This window comes from Mercurialis annua, linkage group LG6 (genome assembly GCF_937616625.2).
Source record: "Mercurialis annua linkage group LG6, ddMerAnnu1.2, whole genome shotgun sequence".
Lineage (NCBI taxonomy): Eukaryota > Viridiplantae > Streptophyta > Magnoliopsida > Malpighiales > Euphorbiaceae > Mercurialis > Mercurialis annua.
The window spans coordinates 41160686-41183800 of NC_065575.1; the positions used below are offsets into that span (position 1 = coordinate 41160686).

The 23115-nt window shown below is 28.6% G+C and overlaps 3 protein-coding genes and 1 non-coding gene across 4 annotated transcripts; 1 reads left to right on the forward strand and 3 right to left on the reverse strand.

The window, feature by feature from the left end:
- Nucleotides 1–109: 109 nt before the first annotated feature.
- Nucleotides 110–3223, reverse strand: LOC126686152 (uncharacterized). The gene is made up of 12 exons (XM_050380186.2): nucleotides 3108–3223; nucleotides 2894–2993; nucleotides 2703–2811; nucleotides 2497–2585; nucleotides 2246–2302; nucleotides 1909–2017; nucleotides 1728–1829; nucleotides 1536–1600; nucleotides 1017–1120; nucleotides 841–905; nucleotides 576–630; nucleotides 110–382 (listed from the first exon to the last, which is right to left on the reverse strand). The coding sequence occupies exons 1-12, from the start codon at nucleotides 3163–3165 to the stop codon at nucleotides 222–224; spliced, it is 1074 nt and encodes a 357-aa protein (XP_050236143.1). The 5' UTR covers nucleotides 3166–3223; the 3' UTR covers nucleotides 110–221.
- Nucleotides 3224–3324: 101 nt separating this feature from the next.
- On the forward strand, nucleotides 3325–3397 carry TRNAA-UGC (transfer RNA alanine (anticodon UGC)). The gene has a single exon. It is a non-coding gene; the product is annotated as a tRNA-Ala (tRNA).
- A 659-nt stretch (nucleotides 3398–4056) lies between these two features.
- LOC126685866 (histone H2AX-like) lies at nucleotides 4057–4778 on the reverse strand. The gene is made up of 2 exons (XM_050379840.2): nucleotides 4537–4778; nucleotides 4057–4452 (listed from the first exon to the last, which is right to left on the reverse strand). Exons 1-2 carry the CDS (start codon nucleotides 4738–4740, stop codon nucleotides 4228–4230), a joined length of 429 nt encoding a protein of 142 aa, XP_050235797.1. The 5' UTR covers nucleotides 4741–4778; the 3' UTR covers nucleotides 4057–4227.
- A 2469-nt stretch (nucleotides 4779–7247) lies between these two features.
- Nucleotides 7248–9246, reverse strand: LOC126653918 (protein VAPYRIN-LIKE-like). The gene has a single exon (XM_050347917.2). The coding sequence runs from the start codon at nucleotides 8930–8932 to the stop codon at nucleotides 7478–7480; it is 1455 nt and encodes a 484-aa protein (XP_050203874.1). The 5' UTR covers nucleotides 8933–9246; the 3' UTR covers nucleotides 7248–7477.
- Nucleotides 9247–23115: the final 13869 nt, after the last annotated feature.

A 23115-nucleotide genomic window follows, 5' to 3' on the forward strand; every position in this document is an offset into this window, starting at 1 on the left:
ATATTTCACACGTCTCATGACGTATTTTGAGTTCTAGAAAACAACACTTTTGGAATATACGAATACTCAAAAAAATGAGTTCCTGCTAACTCCGCTAACCATATCTCAGTTAAAAAAAAAAACTCAACTTCTAATTGAATATGATCGGATCAGTCCACATGAAATACTGATACAGATTTAGTTATTACCTGTCACATACAATACACACAAATCTATCAGAATCAGGGACATGGATTAGGGAACCTGCCATGAACCTCGTTGATGTCCTCTATTATTTCTGGTGTCAGCTCAACCTTGCAACCATCAATTATCTCTCGGAGTTGCCATGAATTGGTAGCTCCAAATATTGCACTTGCAACAAGAGGGTGTCTCAAAACAAAACCTGCAAAAAACAATACCTAAAAATTTAGATTAGCTCATACTATATTGTCCTTGCCATTCTCAGTGCACTCATATTCAGAACATGCAATCAATAATCGTGTAACTTCAAAAACAGACCAACGCTGTAATCACTTAATAACTATGCGTAAATGGGCGACTGAACTAGTAAACACACAGGTCGAGGGTAATCATACCAATTGCAAGAGATACAGGATGCAGACCATATTTTTTGGCTATACCAAGATACTCCTGCATATATAAGAAATTATCAACAAAAGTTGCAACAAGTTCAGCATACATACACTCGTACAATGGTGAACTAAAAGTATTCTACAGCTAAAAAATATAAGCTGGAAACATGGGCATTCCTGCACTTTCTTAACTCTCCTGTAATGAATTAACTAGGACATGGACATGTAGAACAGCATTAGGATCTAAAATCAATAAGAATGTGCTCACCATAGTAGCTGCTTTTATCATTTTATTAGACAAATTGTATCTTGATTCTGCTTCTGAATACCTTCCTGGAAAGAGATGAGAAAATAGTCAACATGAGAAGAAATGGGGATGAATTTAATCCTAGGATCTTTATTAAACTTCCAAAACTGTATGATAAAATAAATTATGTGATCAACCTCTGAAAAGATTTAATCGGCCATCTGCTGGACCCCCATCCGGTGCAAAATACTTCCCAGAAAGTATGCCCATTGCGAGGGGGCTGTACGCCAATAAGCCGATTCTAAAAAGTTCAACATGACAGAAATGATTATTAAATGGAGCAGAATCCATAAACTAAAAAAAAATCCAATAGCATAAGAACATAATGAAATCTAGTAAGGTTTATGCCAAACAATTGAACAAAATACTCTAAACTAATGGTAAAGCTACTTCCTATTGAAGGATGAACCGGTTTCCGACGAAATTAAAGATGTGCTATGTACTCTATCATGTCGGTCCTACATTGCAATAATAACTCAGATTCCTAAATCTAATTGCTCCGAGTCAAACCACCGATTGGCATCAACATTATACAAGATAGTATCTAAATTTAAAGAAATTTTCCTAAGCAGGACAAGTTTAAACCTTCTCTTTAACATATTATGGATATGCAATTCAAACTTAGCAATAGCATATAGTCAAAGATTACAACATACCGCTCATGATGACAACACTCAGCTAAACCAGAATCAAAAGTTCGGCAGAGCAGGTTGTATGAGTTCTGTCATTTGGAAAAATATCTACATATTAGCGCCAGTGTGAATATGAATGCACCAAAGGTAGGAGGAATTGATTAAGGACAAGAACAGAAAGCATCATTCTCAAAATAGAGAGAACTAATAAAAAACCTGCACAGAAACTATTTTTGGAAAGCAAGCCATCTTTTCTGCAACCTGATTGAATTTCATGATACCATATGGTGTTTCATTACTAAGCCCAATGTATCTGATCTGCAAATGAAACGTAAAGCACGGTTACTAGAGATGCTCTGGTAATGAGCGGAAAAAAACCCGTGATATTACCACATACTTTGCCAGCATCAACAGCTCTGCCAAGTGCATCAAGCTGCTCCTCTATACTGACTGAAGAAAACTGTCGAGTTGGATGATACTCGGTTTCTCCAAACATAGGAACATAGCTACAGGAACAGACAAAAGTCAAATTCAAAAAAGACAGCATATAGTTGCCTCTACAAAACCAAAAATTGAAGATGAGACTATTTGCAGGAATTCCTCTAGTTATAACCACTGATAATACCTATTCCCTTGAAACAATATACCAACCCACTCTACTGCTAACCCCAATTAACCAGTGGACAAAAAGGAGGGCATTTAGAAACAAAATGGAGTAGGATCTACATACAAACCGATCAGGCCAGTGGATTTGATAGAGATCAATGTAGTCCGTTTGCATTCGCAATAAGCTGCATCAGTGTAATGTGAAAACTAGGTCAAAATGGAGGCTGGGAAAAAACAGAAAACGCTAAAGCATGTTTGGTAAATGATAATCAATTCGACTGAGTACACAAAATTAATTGAGAGTAGAGCAACACACAGCTATTCTATTCCAAATGATGATGACATAAAAGCTAAAAATAGAATGAACACATAAATCAACCTATTGTCAATGGCCTCAGTGATATTAGTAGCATCCAAACACTTAGGTCCATTTCGAATCCAAGTCATTTGACCAGAAGGACCAGCAACCTGCATCAAAAATTTGCAATAAAAATTGAGAAACCTCAGTATCATACATCACAATTTAAGTAGAAACAATTTTGTGTATCGATAAAAACAAAAGAGAATTGAATTTGAATTGAAAACCTTAGTCGCCAAGACAATACGATCACGTGGAATTCTCCTATCTCTAATCCAACGGCCAAGGTACTCCTCGCTTCTGCCTTGAGTCTCAGCGCGTTGCGGCACTGGATACCTGTTAGAGAGAGATGAAAATTTAAGGCTAAAAAAACAAGGCAATGAGTGAACAAGCCAAGGAAAAGAAACAAGCGTTATACATTTCAGCAGAATCGAAGAAGTTGATGCCAGCATTGAAAGCTTGGTCGAGAAGGTGAAATGATTGAAGCATTGAGTTTTGCTCGCCGAATGTCATAGTTCCTGATAACAATCGACACCGGAATGCGGTGGCCGGTGGGGTTTTAGAGTTTGCATAAATTGATTTTTTACAATACAGAGAAATGAGAGAGAGAAGGAGAAGTAGGGCAAACAAACCTAAGCATAGCTTTGAAACTGTTAAATTAGGAGTGATGTTGAAGACCGGTACAGACATTATTCTTCCTGCACTGCCTCTGCCCAGTGCTTTCTGCCGGTACTCCTAGCCACTCTTATCAAGGAGCAATGTACTGAGGCCACAGTCAACAAACCAGAATAAATGGAGTTTTTCAAAAAACCTTGTTATATTTTTATTAACAGAATAAACATTCAACAAGGGGATGTAGCTCAAATGGTAGAGCGCCCGCTTTGCATGCGGGAGGTACAGGGTTCGATACCCTGCATCTCCACTTTTACTTTTGTTCTTTTAAAAAAATTCACAAACATTTCCTCTGCCAACGATCACCTCGACAACTTATCGCCGCTGTTTTCCCTTGATGAGAGGATTAGTCTAAAATACTTTCGATAGTGAACCAATGAGAAAAAAAAAAACAGGTCTAAAAGGGTATGTCTTTGATAAAATAGAGGTGATAGTGATCACCAAATTGGATGTAGTAAGACTTTGGCTGTGACACCTTGGCCAAAAATATCATTCATGCCAATTGCCGAACGATAAATTCCAGCAAAAGACATTAACAGCAAACACTTTATTTAATTATTATTAGAAAAATTGATAATCTATTAGTGAAATACATATTGCAGATGGAAATCGAAATTAATGAGTTTAAAACAAATAGGTTCACACAGATGAACTATCATTTTCTGCACAAATATGATGATGGTGCTGCGCATAGCTATTTATTAATAGAGATAATGTTGCTCCAATTCAAGCTTCTTGATTTACAGATTTATCAAATACACATTTTCCAACAGTGAAGACAATTTGTTTTTCCATTACCTTGAGAAAAATGTTTATCGACTTAATTAGCCCCATTAAATTCATCAATTTCTTGGATTATAATAACGGATATCACCAATTAACAAACAGAAATTCAACTACATTTGATAATTGGAAGAACAAAAGAGATTCTAAAATTTGATTGTTATAAACCGAAGAGACAAATTTCATTGCAAATCTACAATAACAAGATCCTCATATAACACTGTCTAAACCATTAGTAATACCCAACCCAATCTAACTAACTAACTGCACAGCAGATATACCAAAACAACAACTCATTTAAAACTCCTGAGAAACAGATCCAGATTCACCCTTCCCGCCTTTTCCACCCTTCTTAGGCAACAAAACCTGATGAATATTCGGCAACACTCCTCCGTTAGCAATAGTCACCGATCCCAACAGTTTACTGAACTCCTCATCGTTCCTCACAGCGAGTTGAATATGCCTCGGAATTATTCTGTTCTTCTTGTTGTCTCTCGCTGCGTTTCCAGCAAGCTCCAATATCTAACAGAAGAGAAATTAAATCAATTAATCAATGTTTTAGATTAATTAAAGGGGAAATTAGGGATTCAGAGGAAATTAACAAACCTCGGCAGCGAGGTATTCAAGAACAGCAGATAAGTAGACTGGGGAGCCGGACCCGACCCGCTGGGCGTATCTTCCTTTCTTGAGGAAACGGGCGACCCTGCCGACTGGGAATTGGAGACCCGCTTTGAGTGATTTTGAAACTCCTTTGGCTTTTGGCTTGCCTCTGCCTCCTTTGGTTGAAACGGCTGCTGGTGTAGAACTCATTGTTTCTGTTTTCTGATTGAGATCTTCTTTGAGAAATTGAAACGAAGATGAAATGTTTTATGGAGTAGAAATGTAAACGAAGTTTTTATTTATATAGATGAAGGGAAAGGGTTTTGATTGGAATGTATGCGCTCCGCGCGGATTGCCAACGTGGCAACGGCGAAATTTGAATTAGGCGGGAATGTTTTTGTTTAATGAAACTTGAAAGAAAGAAGGAGCTTGGTTGATTGGGTAGTTTTATTTTGACGAGGATTGCCAATGTGGCAGCAGGGTTCATTTTTGAATTTCATTGCTGTGAACGACGTCGTATTTGTTGGTATAATCAGGCTGCTATTCTCAGCAATTGGGTCATTTGTCCAGCCCAGCTTGGATAAATCTCAAATGGGAATTACTAAAATTTGTCCATTTTTATGCTATAATTAGAGCATTTTAAAGACTCTTTAAAATTGTAAGATTTTTGACTGAAGATTTTATTAATTTTTTATTTTTTAAATTCAAAATAGATAATAAAAATGACTCTATATTGAGAGAATGATTTTCAGTCTCTATTTTATTCTTTACAAGATAAGATTTCAAATTTCAAATGATGAGTTTGTTATTTTTATTTTAAATATAAAATCTGAATAAACTCATTGGTTAAAAATATAAAAAAAGATATTATTAATATTTATATCATTATTTATAAAAATAAACTAAAAGAAAGTTTGTTAAATTAATATTATTAATATTTAATGTTATTATTATTATTTATAAAAAAATATTAGAGAGGCCATTAGAGTACAATTGAAAATATTACTCTTTATTCTAAAGATACTCTTTATTTTATAAAGGGTTAATGTTAGAAAAAATCACGAACTTTATATATTTTTTTATTTTAATCACGCAGTTTAAATTTTAGCATTATTATGCACAAACTACCATTATTTTCCAAATGTTTACACGGCACTAAGATGGCACTCGTTCATTGGTGTAGAACTCAACTTTGTCATAATCATCTTATTCATAGTTATTATGCCTTTAGTTCTTGCTTCAAAAATAACATGGTTGGCTTTCAGGAAGGTTGTTCAATGACATATCACACTTGAAATGTTAATCGAAATGAGACCTAGTCCAATGGCTAATAATGCGACTCTGATAGTTAAATGCACCCTGAGTTATTTCACCTATATATGCCAAACATTTAGTAAACCTCTCCTTATAGGTTGCCCTAGCACAAGCCCACAGAATGTCTTTTAGAGTCTTTTCTTTATATGATTTTCTAAAATTTTGTAAGGATATGCCTTAAACAACACCTATGTTCAGCATGAGGAAACAAAGTGTCTATTGCATGTATCAGTCCCTATATCAACAATCAACCAATAAACAAACAATAATCAAAGAGAAATCAACCAATAATACATCAAGACATGTAGTTGATAATACACAAACTGTAACAGTGCTAGATGTTTGGCATTAAAAAATGGATAATCAAGAGTTACCTTTTGTCGATCGTTCATGAAAGGCCATTCGTGACTATTATTGATCTGCAAATCATCTGCCAACAGACCAATAAACCACATCCGATTCTCTTTTGTTTCCCTATCGATAAAGACACCAAGCTATTGGATATGTGCAGTCATTGGCATGAATCGATAATGTGAATTGTTCTAAAATTGAGTTTCCTGATTAATAGTTAGAGTACAAAATTTTGAAAGAAAGGATGATAATGAATAAAGAAAATTGAAGAATAAGAAAATTTAGAGTTTCAACATCGATGAGGAGACTGAAGAAAGTACTTTTACGTTTTTTCCTTTGATTTTTTACCGTTTGGTTAAATGAAAAATGATAGTGGAATTTTGACGTGGCATACACATGTGGAGGAGAGAGATTCATTGACAAATTCAGACGTTACAAGTCATCAAAAAACGCATCATTTTCTTGCATTTTGGCTTAAGAAAAAATTAGACAGTATCCTGTTTGTAACTTTCGAATAATTGAGTAACCTAGGAAATTTAATATCCCATGTATATGTCTTTTATTATATTATTTTCACTTTTTATAAGTTTAAGATTCATAGTTGATTCTAATTTGGAAGAAAAAAAGGTTTCAAATATTCAAAATTGGCAAAACTTGCCGATTTCGAAAGATTTGGCTATAATTGACAAAATCCGCAAACGTTTGATATTTTATAGAATTAACTCTTATTTTAAAGATGCTCTTTATTTTACAAAAATACTCTTTAAAATATAAAAAAACACATGCTTTTATAGATTATAAATAGATATTAACACAGAGAAAACTATAAAATAATCAATAATTATACAACACAAAGGTTGCGGCACGCCATTCGTGTTGCAACAAACCAATAAGACGTTAGCCGTGTATAAATATTAAATGATAAAAAAACAACAATAATTAAAAAATTTATATCGCAAATTATTGGCTTATTGTAAAAAATAACGTGACACAACCGTAAAACAGCCTAAAATCAGGATCATAGTAATTATCCTAGAAGAAAAACAAAAACATAAACAAAGAAAGCACTAAAGCAGATTATTTCTAATTGCTGCAACATATTTTTTTATCAAACAAAAGCATTTTCGACTATTGATCAAAAGAAGAAAAAAAACATATACATGAAAGAAAACTACTCATTTCATTTCTCATTCATCCTCAAAATAAAAGACATTGCCGTCTTGGACCGGAGCAGAATGCAAAACATTCTCCATCTCTCTCATATCCTCACCGCAAAATCCATTTACAAAACACAAGAAGAAAGTTCAACACATAACTCTGTACCATCTTCTCCACACAAAGATTTCTTCTTTAAAGGAGCAGACCAGTACTTATTAACCATCATAGAACTCTTAACACACTTCTTTACATTAGCTTTAGCACCATGAGCAATCAACAACATAGCAACTTTCACATTTCCTGTTTCGACAGCGCAATGAAGCGGACTATACTCATCATCGTCAACAACGTCAACTCTCGCTCCATAACTCAGCAACACTTTTACGCTCTCAATCCGACCTTTAAATGCAGCTCTATGCAACGGAGTCCATCCGTTTTGATCCCTCTCATTCACATTCACTCCTTGAGAAACGCAATTCTTGATCGCGTTAACATCATCTAATCCAGCAGCTCTATGTAACACATCCCCAAGTTGTAACAAACTATACAAATGTGAATTTCCATTATCAACCGCAACTCCGAAAGCGGTTTTCCCATCTTTATTAACAACATATTTGATATAATACGAACATTCTAATAAACACTCTACAGCTTCTAAATGCCCTTTCTCTGCAGCTAAATGAAGTGCAGTGCAGCCATTACAATCAACCGAATCAACTATAACTCCGACCGAAGCGGAAAATCTAATCACTTTTGCATACCCTAAACTAGCAGCAACATGAATTGGTGTTCTACCATGTAAATCAATCGAATTCGAACCGACAAGATCTTTAAAACGAGAACACAACAACTCCATTAAATCTACTCTATTTATAGCAGCTGCTTCATGCAATACTTTATCTACTAAATTATCAAATGAGCAACCGGATGAAATTAGGGTTTTAACAACATCAAAACTACCTGATTTAACAGCTAAACTAATCAAAGATTGTCCTTTTAAATTCTTAAAATTAAAATCCCCACCTAAATCAATCAATTTAGCAACCAAATTAGAATTACCAGATACCACAGCAGATTCCAGAAGTGATGTGAGCTGGGATCCAGTACAACCAGATATAGCTCTGTTAAAATAAGCACAAAGATCAGAGCTGTGGATGTAATTTTGATTAGTAATGATATAATCAGCCACGTGAGGACCCACAAGAGAAATGGGTATGATCCCATCTTTAAAAATATGGGGCCCGGGTCTAGCAAAGAGACGACGGAGATCCTCCAGGTGAGCTTTCCCGGTGGGTAGCATGGCGGATTTTACGGTTACGGCGTGTGGAGGAGTGTGGAGCGGCGGTGATTGGTGATCGGACGGTTGAGAGAGAGTTAGAGTGTAGGATGACGTGGAGAGAGGCGGGATTATGGAGAATGATTGGCTGAAGGAAAAAATTGATGGGTTTGTGGAAGTTAATGAAACTGCTACTGACATAGTGTGCATGAGATTGCTTAATCTGAACGTTGTTGTGCATTTTTGGGCCTTTTTGTAAGTTATTTCTATTTCTTTTAAATCTGGTTTTACTAGTCTATCCATGGCGGAGGATTTGAAATTGAGAAATTCTGTTTGGTTAAGAGGAAAAATTGGGGAAGATGAAGATGATGGGAATGCTCTTTTTCTGTTTGTTTTGGTGTTAATTTTAGGGTTTTTGAATGTTAATTGTTTTTCAATTTAGGGGGTTGGATTTTAATTGTTAATTGATTGATTAGTAAATGTTTAGTTTATTTCTTAATCAAGGTGATTAAGGAGTTTTGCTTGGTGGTTTAGGTTAGAAGATGTAGGAGGATTGTGGAGACATTGACAATGAAAGGGTGTAGTTTTGTTTAAAGTGTTGAAGATGTAAGAAGACTTGTCTATATTAAAGGACAATTTTGGGTGCTTTTTTTTATTTAAGAAATGTTTTAACTTTTTATGCTACTTGCATTTTTCTCTACTTTCATATGTGGGCACGGTTTTGATAACATTTCCACTTTAGTCAGTTTTGATAAAATTGTAAACTTAAAGGTTATTCATTGGAGTATATTAAAAGTGGAATGTGTTGATGATGGAAGTTTTAAGAATGCAAATTGTATTCGAAAATTCTCTATCACTTAAATTCATCGGAATATTGGCGGTATCTATTGTGTTGTTGGATCAATTATTAAGTTTTAATTTGTTTTTGGTCTTTTTAAATATTGCTTTACGGTGTATTTTGATGTTTTATATATAATATATTATTCTATCTTTGAAAAAAGAAACTATAGCTCAAATAATAAAGGTTTTTGTGCAAAATTTTGTTAAGCTCGTGGAATTTATCTTTTTCGATGATTAATAAAAGGATTAGGCATATGGTTAAAAATAGTTTTCATTAAAGCATAATTTTTAAGTTATTACTATTACAGATGTGCTATAGCCGATTCAGTCATTAAATCGATCCAACATTTACAATAGACCATTTCTTAAAATTATTTATAATTCATTTTGACCGATCAAGATGTTTCAGCTTGATTTGGTTCAGTTCGATTGAAAACTAATCTTGATTATTTTAAGGAACCAATAATTTTAATTCCAGACAAATTTATAAAAGTAGGTTATTGTTTTACCAATAATACATCTCAATTGTTAATACTGAGATGTACTATTATTAATATAACTTTTCCATAATGTTTCTTAATTGTTTATAGATTTTTCTAACACTATATCTTAATTGTTAATACTATAAAATTGTATTACCATTTGTTTCAATTTTACACCATAAATTTACAAGGAACTAACATTTTCTAATCGAACTATAGTTGTTTCACTAGACTATTCTAGTTTGATTTGGTTATTTTAGTTTGTTTACATTAAAATTTAGTAAAAGATAATAATATTCAATATCAAACCGAAAAAATAAATCTTTTAATTTATCAAACCGAACTAAATTTTTCAGTTCATACCTCTCCGCAGAACGGATATATGATCCGGACACTTAATCATATATTAAGCGAACTATGGTTAGAGCATCTCATAGGTGTGGACTGGCTTCATGAATAATAATTTGTTTCAAACGAAGCTTATGTAATAGAAAGGATCTAAGTATAATGCCATTGGATCTCTGCGTTAAATATGCCTTTCATGATTAAATCAGCAGCTTAATTATTCATGGGTCAAAGCTCAAAAGTGTTAATTTGTCTGCTACCGTTTCATAATCACATTATTTATATATAATGACGAACATGAATTCAAAAGATGATGGAACAATAATATTAATCAAATAAAGATTCCTAACAAGACTTAAGGTTTCATTTGATCATTGCTTTACAAGTTGGAACTTAATTGAAGGATTTAAAAACATAATTACGTTTTTTCTTTGATTGTTTCGTCATTAGTGTATTTTCAAAAGTTAGTTCAGATGTCACTGTTTTTCTATTCAACATACTATAACCTAATTTTCTAAGCAATGCATCTTCCTATATATGTAGCTTGAAATCGGAATGGGAAAAATCGTACAAGAATATCTGCGGCTATAGAGAAAGTCTCTCAGCCATACTATTATAAATATAAAATTTATCGATATAATTTATTTTTAAAAAAATAATTCAAACTTACTAGTATATATATATATATATATATATTCTTTTCATCCATAAATTAATTTACTTATTTGACTTACATATATTAAAAAATTTATCTTTTATAGTAAAATAATATTATCTACTTATAATATTCTTATTAAATAATTGATCCGTACACTTTTTAGTGTATTTTTATTATATATTGATTTAAAATGACTGATGAAATACATATAAAATTATATTTATTATTGAAATTATCAAAAATCATCAATTATTGTTGGTAGTCATAATCAATTAAGAGTATTTAAATTATATTCACTTAATTAATTTTAAAAAATGAAAATAAATTTATTTATTCGGAACACTTAAAATAAGGAGGAAGTATTGTTTATGTCGAATCAACTGAATAGATTTGGCGATTCTAAATCACTGTTCTAAAAGTGTGAAAACATTGCCGGTTCTTTTCTTCAAAGTTTGGCATAATCTTCCTGGCATTGACACTTCTTAATTTTTGTTCAAATTCTCAGGAGCAAAAAATCGAAGTCCTGATTTTCTTGGTAAATGCATGAGAAGTACCTAAACTATGATTATGGGTCAAGGATTAAGAATCAAAGGTTACAATTATTTATTACAAAAATCTTTGTTTCCAATAATTTAGGATTTATTTAAGGCATAAAATAATTTATTATGTATATTGACAATATTGTGTTTGTATGACCTTTACTCATAGAATATTCATTATTCTGAAAATATTGAACATCAGTGAGTGTGGGTGCAAATGAACTCTATAACTAGAGTAAGCAGTAGCAAGTTTCACCACTGTTTTAAAGAAAATATTATGAAAAATTAAAAGGAAAAAAGGACGAGAGTATTCGGTGAAATATGTTTAAAAATAAGGTCTATATGAGAATCTTTAATAATTAATATACATGGTGAGCCTAATATTAAATATATTAATAAGAAATCCGTATTTATGGACTTAATATTGGTATTATATTATAAAAAATCAATTAAATTTATTTCACATTCACTAAAAAATTATTCATTCATTTGCATTATCTTCTGCCAAATATTTGTTATTTTATTTTATTTTAAAATCATATGAAATAGTATAGACAATACTTGAATTATAACTAATATAAATAATCAGTGAGTACAATTTCTCTTAAAAAATAATTGCAAAAATTCAAATATTTATATGTCTATCTATGAGGTAGATCGGCTGTTATATCCCTGATATTTATATCGAATACATTTTAAATTTTTTTATTATTAAACAATAAAATAATTAATTATCCCCAAAAAATATATTTTTTAAAATTATGAATTATAAATCTATTAAATAATAATTGTAAGAGAATCTCTTGATTTCTTCAACACAACACTCGAGAAAAGAAGAGGAAAAGCCCATCGTAGCGATGCCAATAATGGGCATCGTGTTATAATGGCCTATTTAGGCCTGTTTATGTAATTATAAGCTCTGTGCTAACTTTACATTATGACGAAATCATGGGCTTGGGCTTACTTTTGCCAGATACTACCCATGACTTTCAATATAATTTTGAGAGCAAAATACTAATAAGATTAGAAGAAATTGTCATAGTGCTCCCCGAACTTGCGACGCGAGATCATTTAAATCAGTTTTTTTTAAAACATCCAATCCCTAAATTCTTTCATTTTAGGTCAGATTACTTCATAATTTAGATATCTCTTCAATAGTTGAGATATAATATCCTAAATCTAATTCTTGCAATAAAAACCTAAATTATGAAGTAATCTGGCCTAAAATGAAAGAGTTTAGGGGCTAGTTGTTTAAAAAATAAAAATTGAATTAAATGATCCGATGTCATAAGTTCAGGTCCCATCACTCTCAAAGCCATTAAATTTTTACATGTATATTGTATTTAATGTAAAAGAATGCTTAAACATAATATTATATTTCGATTATTTTAATATAATCAAATTTTTTTTTTTGTGTCTCATTCTAATTGATATTTTTTATTTATAAAATATATTTTATATTAATTTTTTCCTTTTTAGTTAACGCACTTAGACATATTTAAAAAAAAACATAATGCATTTAATGTATTATAAATATATAAAAGTAAAATCATTAACTTTCTTAAATTGTATGTTAAAAAAATCAATTAGCTTGATATTGATAAATTATACTCCATTTATTAATTTGTTAAGTGTCATGTTATATTTACAACACAACGAACATTTGCGATTGAAAATCTTTTAATTACTAATACTATTTTTTAGCATTAATTTTTTTATATAATTAACACATTATTGATTTGTTTTTAGGACGCAACAATTATATTGTTAATTAGATTGAACAGAATGCGGAATGAGTAGTAAAAAAAAAAAGGTAAGCTGAGAAGTGGATGGCATTTAAATGGGTGGCATGAAAATAGTTTTTTTATGTTGTGTGATTGAATGATGCAATCGTATGCAAATTCTTGCCACGAAATTTGGGATATACAATAAAAGAATCCATAATTTATTATCTTATGTCGTGGATTCTTCTAAACCATTACACTTAAATTATCCTATTCCATCTTAACTAACACATGCCCTCAGTTTTTCATTATTATCTTATATGATTAAATTATATTTTCTTCGTCTCGTTTTTTAAAAAAACCGACGAGCTTTACATCGATATTAATAGAACATATGATTATATTTTATTTTGTTTTGTTATTTCTATCAAATCTAAATTACATTTAATACATATTTAAAATTGCTAACTACATAAAAATAAAAGTAAAAACATTTTAAGATAAGATATATAAAATGAGACAAACAAGACTCAGGATTATAAGAAGATTGTGCTGGCGAAAAATCATAAATAAATTAGAAGTTAAGTTCGACTGGAAAATATTTTGCATCTGCCACTGACCAAAGGTGGAGTATCATAAAACATTGACTTTATTATTTTTATGTAATATATTTTTTGGATTAAGAAGAAAGACTTTAATAAGTTAATTACTATTAATTAAAATAAATTAGATATATAAATTAAGGAATAGATTATGACAAAACTTGCTGTCAACTCCAACATCCAACACAGTTCAAGTTGCAGTCTATAATTTATAACGACTAGTTGCAATATAAACTATTATAATCCAAGATGTGGCTTGCACTTAGACCACAATAATTTCTTTATTATTTGTCACAGAAAAATAGGAAAAATATATGAGTTCTTTCATTAAATAAAGCATATAATTAGAATGATGCTATGACTTTACCATAGTCAAGATTTATATTTTTATATGTTAATATGGAAACTTGAAGTAAATAGAATATATGCCAGTATTTGTGTAATTTTTATTATTATTAATAGAAATTTTAACTTTTTACAAAAAAAAGTAAATAGAATTTATGCCAGTATTTGAAAGAAAAATAAAAGCAAAAGAAATTCAAATTAAATTAGAGTCTAACTTTAAGGGTTTTAATTATCTACATAATTTTTTGGGGTCTTGATTTGACAATATAACATATAAATTTTCTCAAGGTAACAATATTTTAATTATATTCATTTGGATTATCTCCGAACAAAAAAGCTAGGGATCTAATCAAGGGCTTGGAGGAAAATTTATAGAGATTGGGATTTCCTCAAATTCATTTGAACTTGAGGGCTTATATTTACGATCTACATCGTTCATTTTATAATGAATGGTGTAGATTAATTTGATTAAAATTGTGTTTTTTTGATCTACACCGTTTATTTTACAATGAACGGTGTAGATCGTGAACCCTCTCAAGTTCAAAATGAACTTAAGGGAATCCCAATCCAAATTTATATGATAGGAGTTCGCCACTTATCGGAGAAATCTGTTTTTTTTTTTAAATAATTGATACTGTTTTTTTTAATATAACAATAAAGTGCGGGCGAATTGAATTGATTTTTTTACAATAGATTATAATATTTATATTATTAAGTTATAGTTGTTGGGATAAATAGTTATTGATGCTCATAATTTAATTTTAATTTTAACTAAACATGTTTTTTTTTGTAATATGCAAAATAATTAATTATGCTAATTTGGATATAAGCAACCAACGAGCTATAACTCAATTCAAATGGTACAAGTCTTGATAGCAGACTATTAAAATTGTAGGTTAAATTTCTATTACAGGCGCTTTTCTATCTTCAATTATTAAAATTATATGGTAAGCATCTTCAATTATCAGAAGTTATTTTTGAGAGCAATTTGCATCATTGATGCATTGGTAGCAAATTCAAGAGTAGATTTTGATTGTGATGTAGTAGTTAAGGACTACAAATAGCTCATTGGCAATCAATTTTTTTTTCTTTTACTTTTGTTAGACATAATTGAATTGGGTAACATATTTGTTGGCCAAAAAAACCCTTCGAGATGTAAATATTCGTTGTAATTTTCTAACACAAATTTTGTGGCTAGAATTGAGACTTTGTAGTCGTTTTTCATATCAATGAATTTATTCATTCGGCCAAAAACAAAGAAGGTAAACATTTTAATATATAGTTTTGGATTTTAACAAATAAAGGAGTATGTAAGCAAAAAACATGCCTCTTATCGCCAAGCATTTTTGAAGGCTGAGGAAAAGTTGCATTAAATTGACTTCGTAAATGGATTGAATAATGATAATTACGTGCATCACCATATTTAGACCTAACTAAATTATAAAGTTTCCATAAATGCTTTGTCCATAAAACAACAAAACTAAAGTTCATGCCTACCCACATAACATTGAAATTAACCTCTTCAACAAACCATGTGTAATGTACATTTAAACGATTTGTCTTTTAAAAAATTGTTTAATTTTTTTTTGTTATGTATATTTTTTTATGAAAATTTTATCTGTCTTTTTGAAAGGTTTATTTTACCTCTTTTTATGAAAAAAATTATTTGTCTTTGTTGTATAATTTTTTTATTAGTACTTTATAATAAAATTGATAATTTAATTTCTATCATGTTAAGACGATTACATTACTTTTATTTTATAATTCGATTAGCGAATAGTTCTATGTATATAATTTTTAGATATTTTTTTTATGTTAGATTATTAAGAATAGTTTTATATATTTTTCAAAAAAATTATATTTATAGCTGCTTGAAGTTAATGATTTTTTTGTAAAAATAAATAATAAAACTTTAGTTTATTTATAAGCAGCAATTAAAGGAGAAAAATTAGATAAAGATGAACGTAAGATGAACGTGAGACTTTAGTTAAGGTCAAATAAAGAAGGCAATGAAATAAAAGATACTTGACACATACAGTGTATAATAAGTTTGGTAAGTAAAGACATTCTGACCAAAAATTAAAATAAAACAAAAAATTTGGTGATTGTTTTGTTTTACTTAATGGAAACCTAATTATCATCCCAAATTCAATGTATACAATTGCCTCGTTTTCTTTTCATTTAACCCAATTTCAAGAATCATCCACCACTACTGCCAATACTAATAAAATGCTTCATTGACTATGCTTTGATTTGTAAATAAAATTATTGGAGTTAATTACATATAATGAGATGTTTGTATAGTTGTTTGGATTGTCAAGAGTGAAGACAATTTAGAGTTTACTTTAAACTTTAAATTTAATATTTTTTAGGATTTAAATTTCAGTCATCTCATTAAAATATGTTTAAAATATTTATCCAAAAAAATATATTTAAAATAGAATATGATGAATATAAAATTATAAAACGCATAAATAATGCCAAAGAATTTAAACATTATTGTCACTGTTAAAATTTTATTCATATGTTTCTATTATTTAGAAAAAAAAACTTTTTTATGATTTATTGTTGGTATAATTGTTCAAAATGCCTCACCTTATCGTTATTTTTTAATATATTTTAAATTTTTAAAATCGTCAATTTTACTCTAATTTTTAATTTTTAATCGTATCCATTTTTTAAAGGTAGATGTTTTTCACTAAATAAAGATTTAAAATATTATTCGTATTTCACATATGGTTTAGATAGGCTCTTAATGAAAAAATGAGTTCAAGTATATCCTTCGTTTTTAAAAAAAATAAAAAATCTTGGTTCACATTGTTTTATTTATTTGTTTTTTAATTTCTTTTAATTTCTACTTAAAAAAATAAATTAAATTTAAAAATAATTATTATTTATTATTCTTTTTAGTTGTAATTTTTTAACTCAAAGAGATTGAAAATTTATATGAAATATGAAATTTGAATTGTAAAATTTAACATTATTATAGTTTTTCTGTACATTTTTAACATATTAAGAGTTTATTTAGTCTGTTTGTCAAATATAAGATTTTATTGTTCTATGAAAAAATTTAATTTTAAGAACTAAATACCTATAAAATTGAAATAATGACGAGTTTGAAAACTTGAAGATTTGGTCCAGTTGGTCAAACTCTAATGGTATGTGTATAAAGTTGAGAGTTCGACCCTCAACACTCATGGACAGTGTCAGTGTGCCTATTTAAAATATGTTTAACATAAACTCCCGCTAACCTTGCTAACAATTAGAGTAAGCTATCTTTGACAAAGAAAAAAATATAATAAAAAAATTCAATACAGATGAGATTTTTTTTTGGGTCATTAAATTTTTAATTTTAAAGAGAGAAATTAACACAAAACTAAAAATTAAGGAGGTGGAATTAACTCAATCGGCAAGTGAGGCCAAAAATCTTTCAAAAGGTCTTTTGACCTAATGGACGAATTAAGCATGGGACCTGTATATTAAGCTATAGATTTTTTTGCTTATAAAGGGATAAAACGACAATTAAAATTATGATTTAAAAATTAACAAAATGAGGAAAACTAGCTAATGAAATTGGAAAGAAGAAGACAATAAAGTGAAAAACCCAGACGACAATGTGTTTCGGTACATTGTACGTGTGCGCGCATCACATGCTTACCCACTCCATTAAACGACAGTACATATACTTCCACTTTATCAAATTTTGTTTATTCGTGTATTTTTAATTAATATTTCTTTATTTCTTTGTATCTCTTAATTAAACGTCACTTAAATATTTCTGGCGATGTTGATATAATTTGAAAATATTATTTTATTCAAGGAAATATGGTCTTATAAACTATTGTCGGCAAAATAAAACTAAATTGTACGGTCATTTATATTTAAACTTATCATCTATACTTATTAAATAAATATTCATAAAAATAAAACTTTGAGATTAATACACAATTTGATGTAATCTAATAGTGTAAATAGTATCAAGATAAAAAAAATAAAATATTTTATTAATAAATTTTAATAAAGTTATTATTGTAATTATACATATACGAACAATCTTATACATTATGGTATGTTGACTAATTTAAAACTCACATTCAATTTTATTATTAAACTTATAGAAATTTCAGATGGCGTGAATTAATTTGAAATTTCTATTTTATGGGTTGAATATTTTATTGAAAGTAGACGATTAAAGTACGAAAAAAAGCTCTAGGAAGGGTTCGTACATGAAGAAAATAAGTTCACATTCAGTTTAAGGGTCAAATATATTAGAGGTCATTGAGTTTTTAAATTATTTTAAAAAGGATAATATATATTAATTTATTTTCTTAAAGTCATCGAACTTTAATTTATTTTAGAAGGGTATTTTCCGAAGGTTGACTATAATGCCATTAAAATTAGGCTTAAATGCATAAAAAATCACCAACTTTTGCGTGTTCTTGGTATTTAACACAAACTTTTAATTTTGGCATAAAATACACGAACTATCTGATTTTTACAATAATAACACGAACATCATTTTGGGCATAAAGCGACACCATTTTCTCCATAAAACGGCACCGTTTTTACCTTAAAACGACATCGTTTTTTGAAAAAAATGCAAACTTGGTCTTATATGCAAAAATTTGATAGTTCATGTATTTTTACGCCAAAATTAAAAGTTCATGTTAAATACCAAAAACACGAGAAAGTTGGTGATTTTTTGTGCATTTAAGCCTTAAAATTAAAATATTTAGAGAATATTTATCATATGAACAATCTATTTACACGCCACATAATAACAAATTTTCCTGCAAACAGCTCCTACAAATAGGTGCGACGGAGGCATGAGAGACTGCCACTTCACAAATTATTATTTTCTCTTAAAACGGTTAACTAACCATTAAATTATTTCAATCCAAATACTGAAACGCTTAAATAACCAGACTTTTTTACTGACTTCAATTCACACAGTCACACTTAATAATTTATCATTTTTTGCACATACTGCTCATTGCATTTATTCATTTAATCTTATTTTATTTTTAGATCTATAATTACATCTACAAAAATGTAAAATATGAATATAAACAAAGTAATAAAAAAATAATTTAAACTTTAGAAGTTGAATACATGAAAATTAGTTTTGGTTCATAATGTGATAAATTTTTCATTATCTCTCGAGAAGCACTAAACTATTCAAATAAACGTCTTTTGCTTGATTTATTTAGATAAATATAAACTATATTTTTATTAAAAATGTATATATGTAAAATGTGTTATAGAAATAATCTTATAAATGTATGTATTTATAAATAGGTTAATTTTTTTTTTTTAACTTAAACCTTTCTATTAGGTGTTGGTGTGTCATTTTAAATTTATATAAAAATATGGTAATTAAATAGTAAAGTAACTTGAATTGAGTTGGTTAATTGAATAAAATAGAACGGTTAATTAACTATTTTATAGAGAGAAAATAATGTTTGATGTGGCAGTCTCCTAGACCACCACTGCACTTGTTTGTAGGAGTTCCTACAATCTTATTTGCAGGAAAAATTAATTCTAAATAAATACATAATTTGGTGTCGAGTGATAAATATTTTTAAACTAGATGGCTATATGAGTAAAACAAAATCGGAAAAATCGGTATAAAATAAAAAAATTCAAATTTTATGGTTTTCAAGAAGTAAATTGACTTTGCTATTCTTTTTAAAACTATTTAGAAAGTATTTTAAACCGCAAATTTATATTCAAGCATCAAATAGAGAAAATAACAAAAAAAACCACAAAACTCTACATTTTAACATCAACTACCATTGTTTGCGTTAATTTTCCATCTGTGCCAAAATTGATCAATTCTTTTCACACAATGCCAAAACTTATCAATTCTTTTCACCCAGTGCCATCTGTCACGTGCCTCACCTCTTCCCTTTGACCTTCCTCTATACCTATTCTCTTTTTCTTTTTCTCCTAAATCAACCCGCAACTGAATCTGAATTTGATAGCCCACCTTTCTTCTTCCTCTTCATGATAATTGAGAAAGAAAAAAAATGGAGCTTTTAGATTCTACAAATTTGCTAATTTTTTATAATTTAATGGAGATGACATAAAGAAGATGAGAAAATCCATCAAAAATGAAAAATAGGTGTAATTACTGATTAGGAAGCATAATTGAATATGAAATCTCTGTAATTAATGACCCTCATCTTTCTCTTTTATTTTAATTAATGTCATTGGCCTTTGTGCCCTTCATTTCTCAATTACCTTCTGTTTTTCAATTTAAATAACGATTTTTTATATGGCTTTGTTTTTACAATAAATTATTATAATTTATATAATAGATATATGTATGATACACTTATTCTAATTGAAAAAAGTATTGAATTAAAAAAAAATTAAGTTACTAAAAAAATAATTTTTAATAATAATGAAATACAGTGAATCTAATTTACGGAAACAAAATTAAGAAACAATCAAACATAAAACAAGGCTCTTGAACAGTTAAATTTAAATTATCATCTTCAAATCGTATATAACGGATACATATTCGATATATATTTGATACATATTTGATACATCGTTGATACATATTTGATCTGTCAAGTTCTATTGTTTCAAGAACCGTAATCGTTGGAGTATTATTTGTAGATCTCCAGTACATTTTAAATACATTCTTGATATATTTTTGATACATCTCAGATAATTATTGAGTTATTTTTTAAAAATAAATAGTAAAATGACGCATAGGTTGGTTAATTTCTTTTCTAAAATCTTAGATTGAGAAAGTGAATTAGATATAATAAAATATGAGTTTAATTAACTGAATAAATTTAATTTTATAATTTTAATTTTAATTTTTATCGATTTAATTGAATCAATCGACTAATTAGATTGATTCCTTTAACAAAAATGCTGGAGATATATTTGATACATATTTGATACCTTTCCGAAACATACATTTCTGATACATATTTGATACATTTTCGATACATTCCCGATACATATTTGATGCATATTTGATATACATATTCGATAGTCTTTAATATTTTTTCTTGTTTTTATATATTTTTTGTTTTGTTACGTATTATATATATATATATATATATATATATATATATATTTGATACATTTCCGATACATATTTGATTCATTTTTTATACATATTTGATTCATTTTTTATACATATTTGATTCATTTTCGATACATATTTGATTCATTTTCGATACATCTTAGTATTATTTAAAAAAATAAATAGTTAAAAGAAGCGCATGTGGATTAATTTATCTTTTCCAAAATCTTTTGATCGAGAAAGTGAATTATATGTACTAATGGAGTTTAAATAACCGAATTAATTAAACTTTTTAATTTTTATCTTTAATTTTTATCGATTTAATTGAATCAACCGACTAATTTGATAGGTTCATTTATATATTTATACATTTTCCGATACATATTTTATACATGATAGGGACATTTTTAAAATGTACTTTATAGATACATCTTGATATATATTTATACATGATAGATACATCATAATATATAATTATACATGGCATAAAAATTAAATAATTACAAAAATTGTATTATTTGTGTATTTATTTATTTTAATAATTTAATAAATTTAAGTTTTTAAAATTAAAAATAATATTGTTTTTAAAATTTATGTTATATAAATGAATTATATAGGCATATGATATGTGTGTATGAGAAAGGGGGGACACGTGGCAAGAGAGGGAGAAACACATGAGAGAGAAAATGATAAAAGAGAAAGAGAAATGGGAGACCACGTGATAAGAAAGAAAGAGAAAGAGAGGGAGGGACATATGAAAGAGAAAAGGGGACCATATGGAAAGAGAAAGAGATACCATATGTTTTTTTATTGGAATGGCATGAATGTAAAATTTTGGTGTTTTATGGTATGAATGTAAAATAGATGAGTTAAATGGCAATTAGTGTAATTTGAGCCAAATTTTTGGCATTTTTATTGTTTTCTCCATCAAATAAGTAGTATCACTATTCATAGATGAAAGGTTAAATCTAATGATCCCGATTAATTTGATTTACAAACATACCAAATCTACAAATAAAATAGAAGCACAGGACCCACAGCTTATAGAAAAGCTAAAGGATAAACTGGAACACGCGATTTGCATAGAGTCTACAGTAACTCTAAGATTTCTCCTAATGACAAAGTATATTAGACTCTTTAATAATTAATATTTAATAAATTAATAATTTTAAAAATTAATAAAATTTTTAAAAATTAATTTCAACGTTACATCTTATTTAATATTTAATAAATTGATAATTCTAATAATTAATAAATTATTAATCCACCGTATATATTAATTATTAGAGGGTTGACTGTATAGTAAACTGACATGAAGCTAAGTTATTATTTTAAAATTCCATTTTTCAAAAATACTTCTTTAATTTTCCTTACGATAATTTTTTAAGCTTAAAAAATATTTTTCTCAGCCACAATATCAATTGTTTTACATTATTTTATGTATATTTTTGTAATTTTTCCAAAATGCGTAATTTTACTATTGTTAGTCTTTATTTTAATTTGAGTAGAAATTATAAACTGTTTATTTGAGTAGAAATCATATTAATCACTAAACTAATGGTAAACTCTTTATTTCAAAAGAAAGTCACATTATAAAATTTTCTTAGAATATATTTTATAATTAAAATTTGTCTCCAAAGAGTTTTTCTTTGTGTCATTAACAACTCTTATTAGTGTTTGAGGGTTCACTTCTAATCATAGTGATTTGACTTGACTTAGTTTGGTCAAAATGTTTTTTAAATTTTATTAAATTCCTAAATTCATTAAGTTTAGTTTCTATGTTAAAAAAAATTTCATTTAGTTTGGCTTGAATTACATTCTTAAATAAAGTATAATAGAGAATATATGATGTATAAAAATATATTTAATCATACAAATATAAAGATGTAAATTATTATTTTTT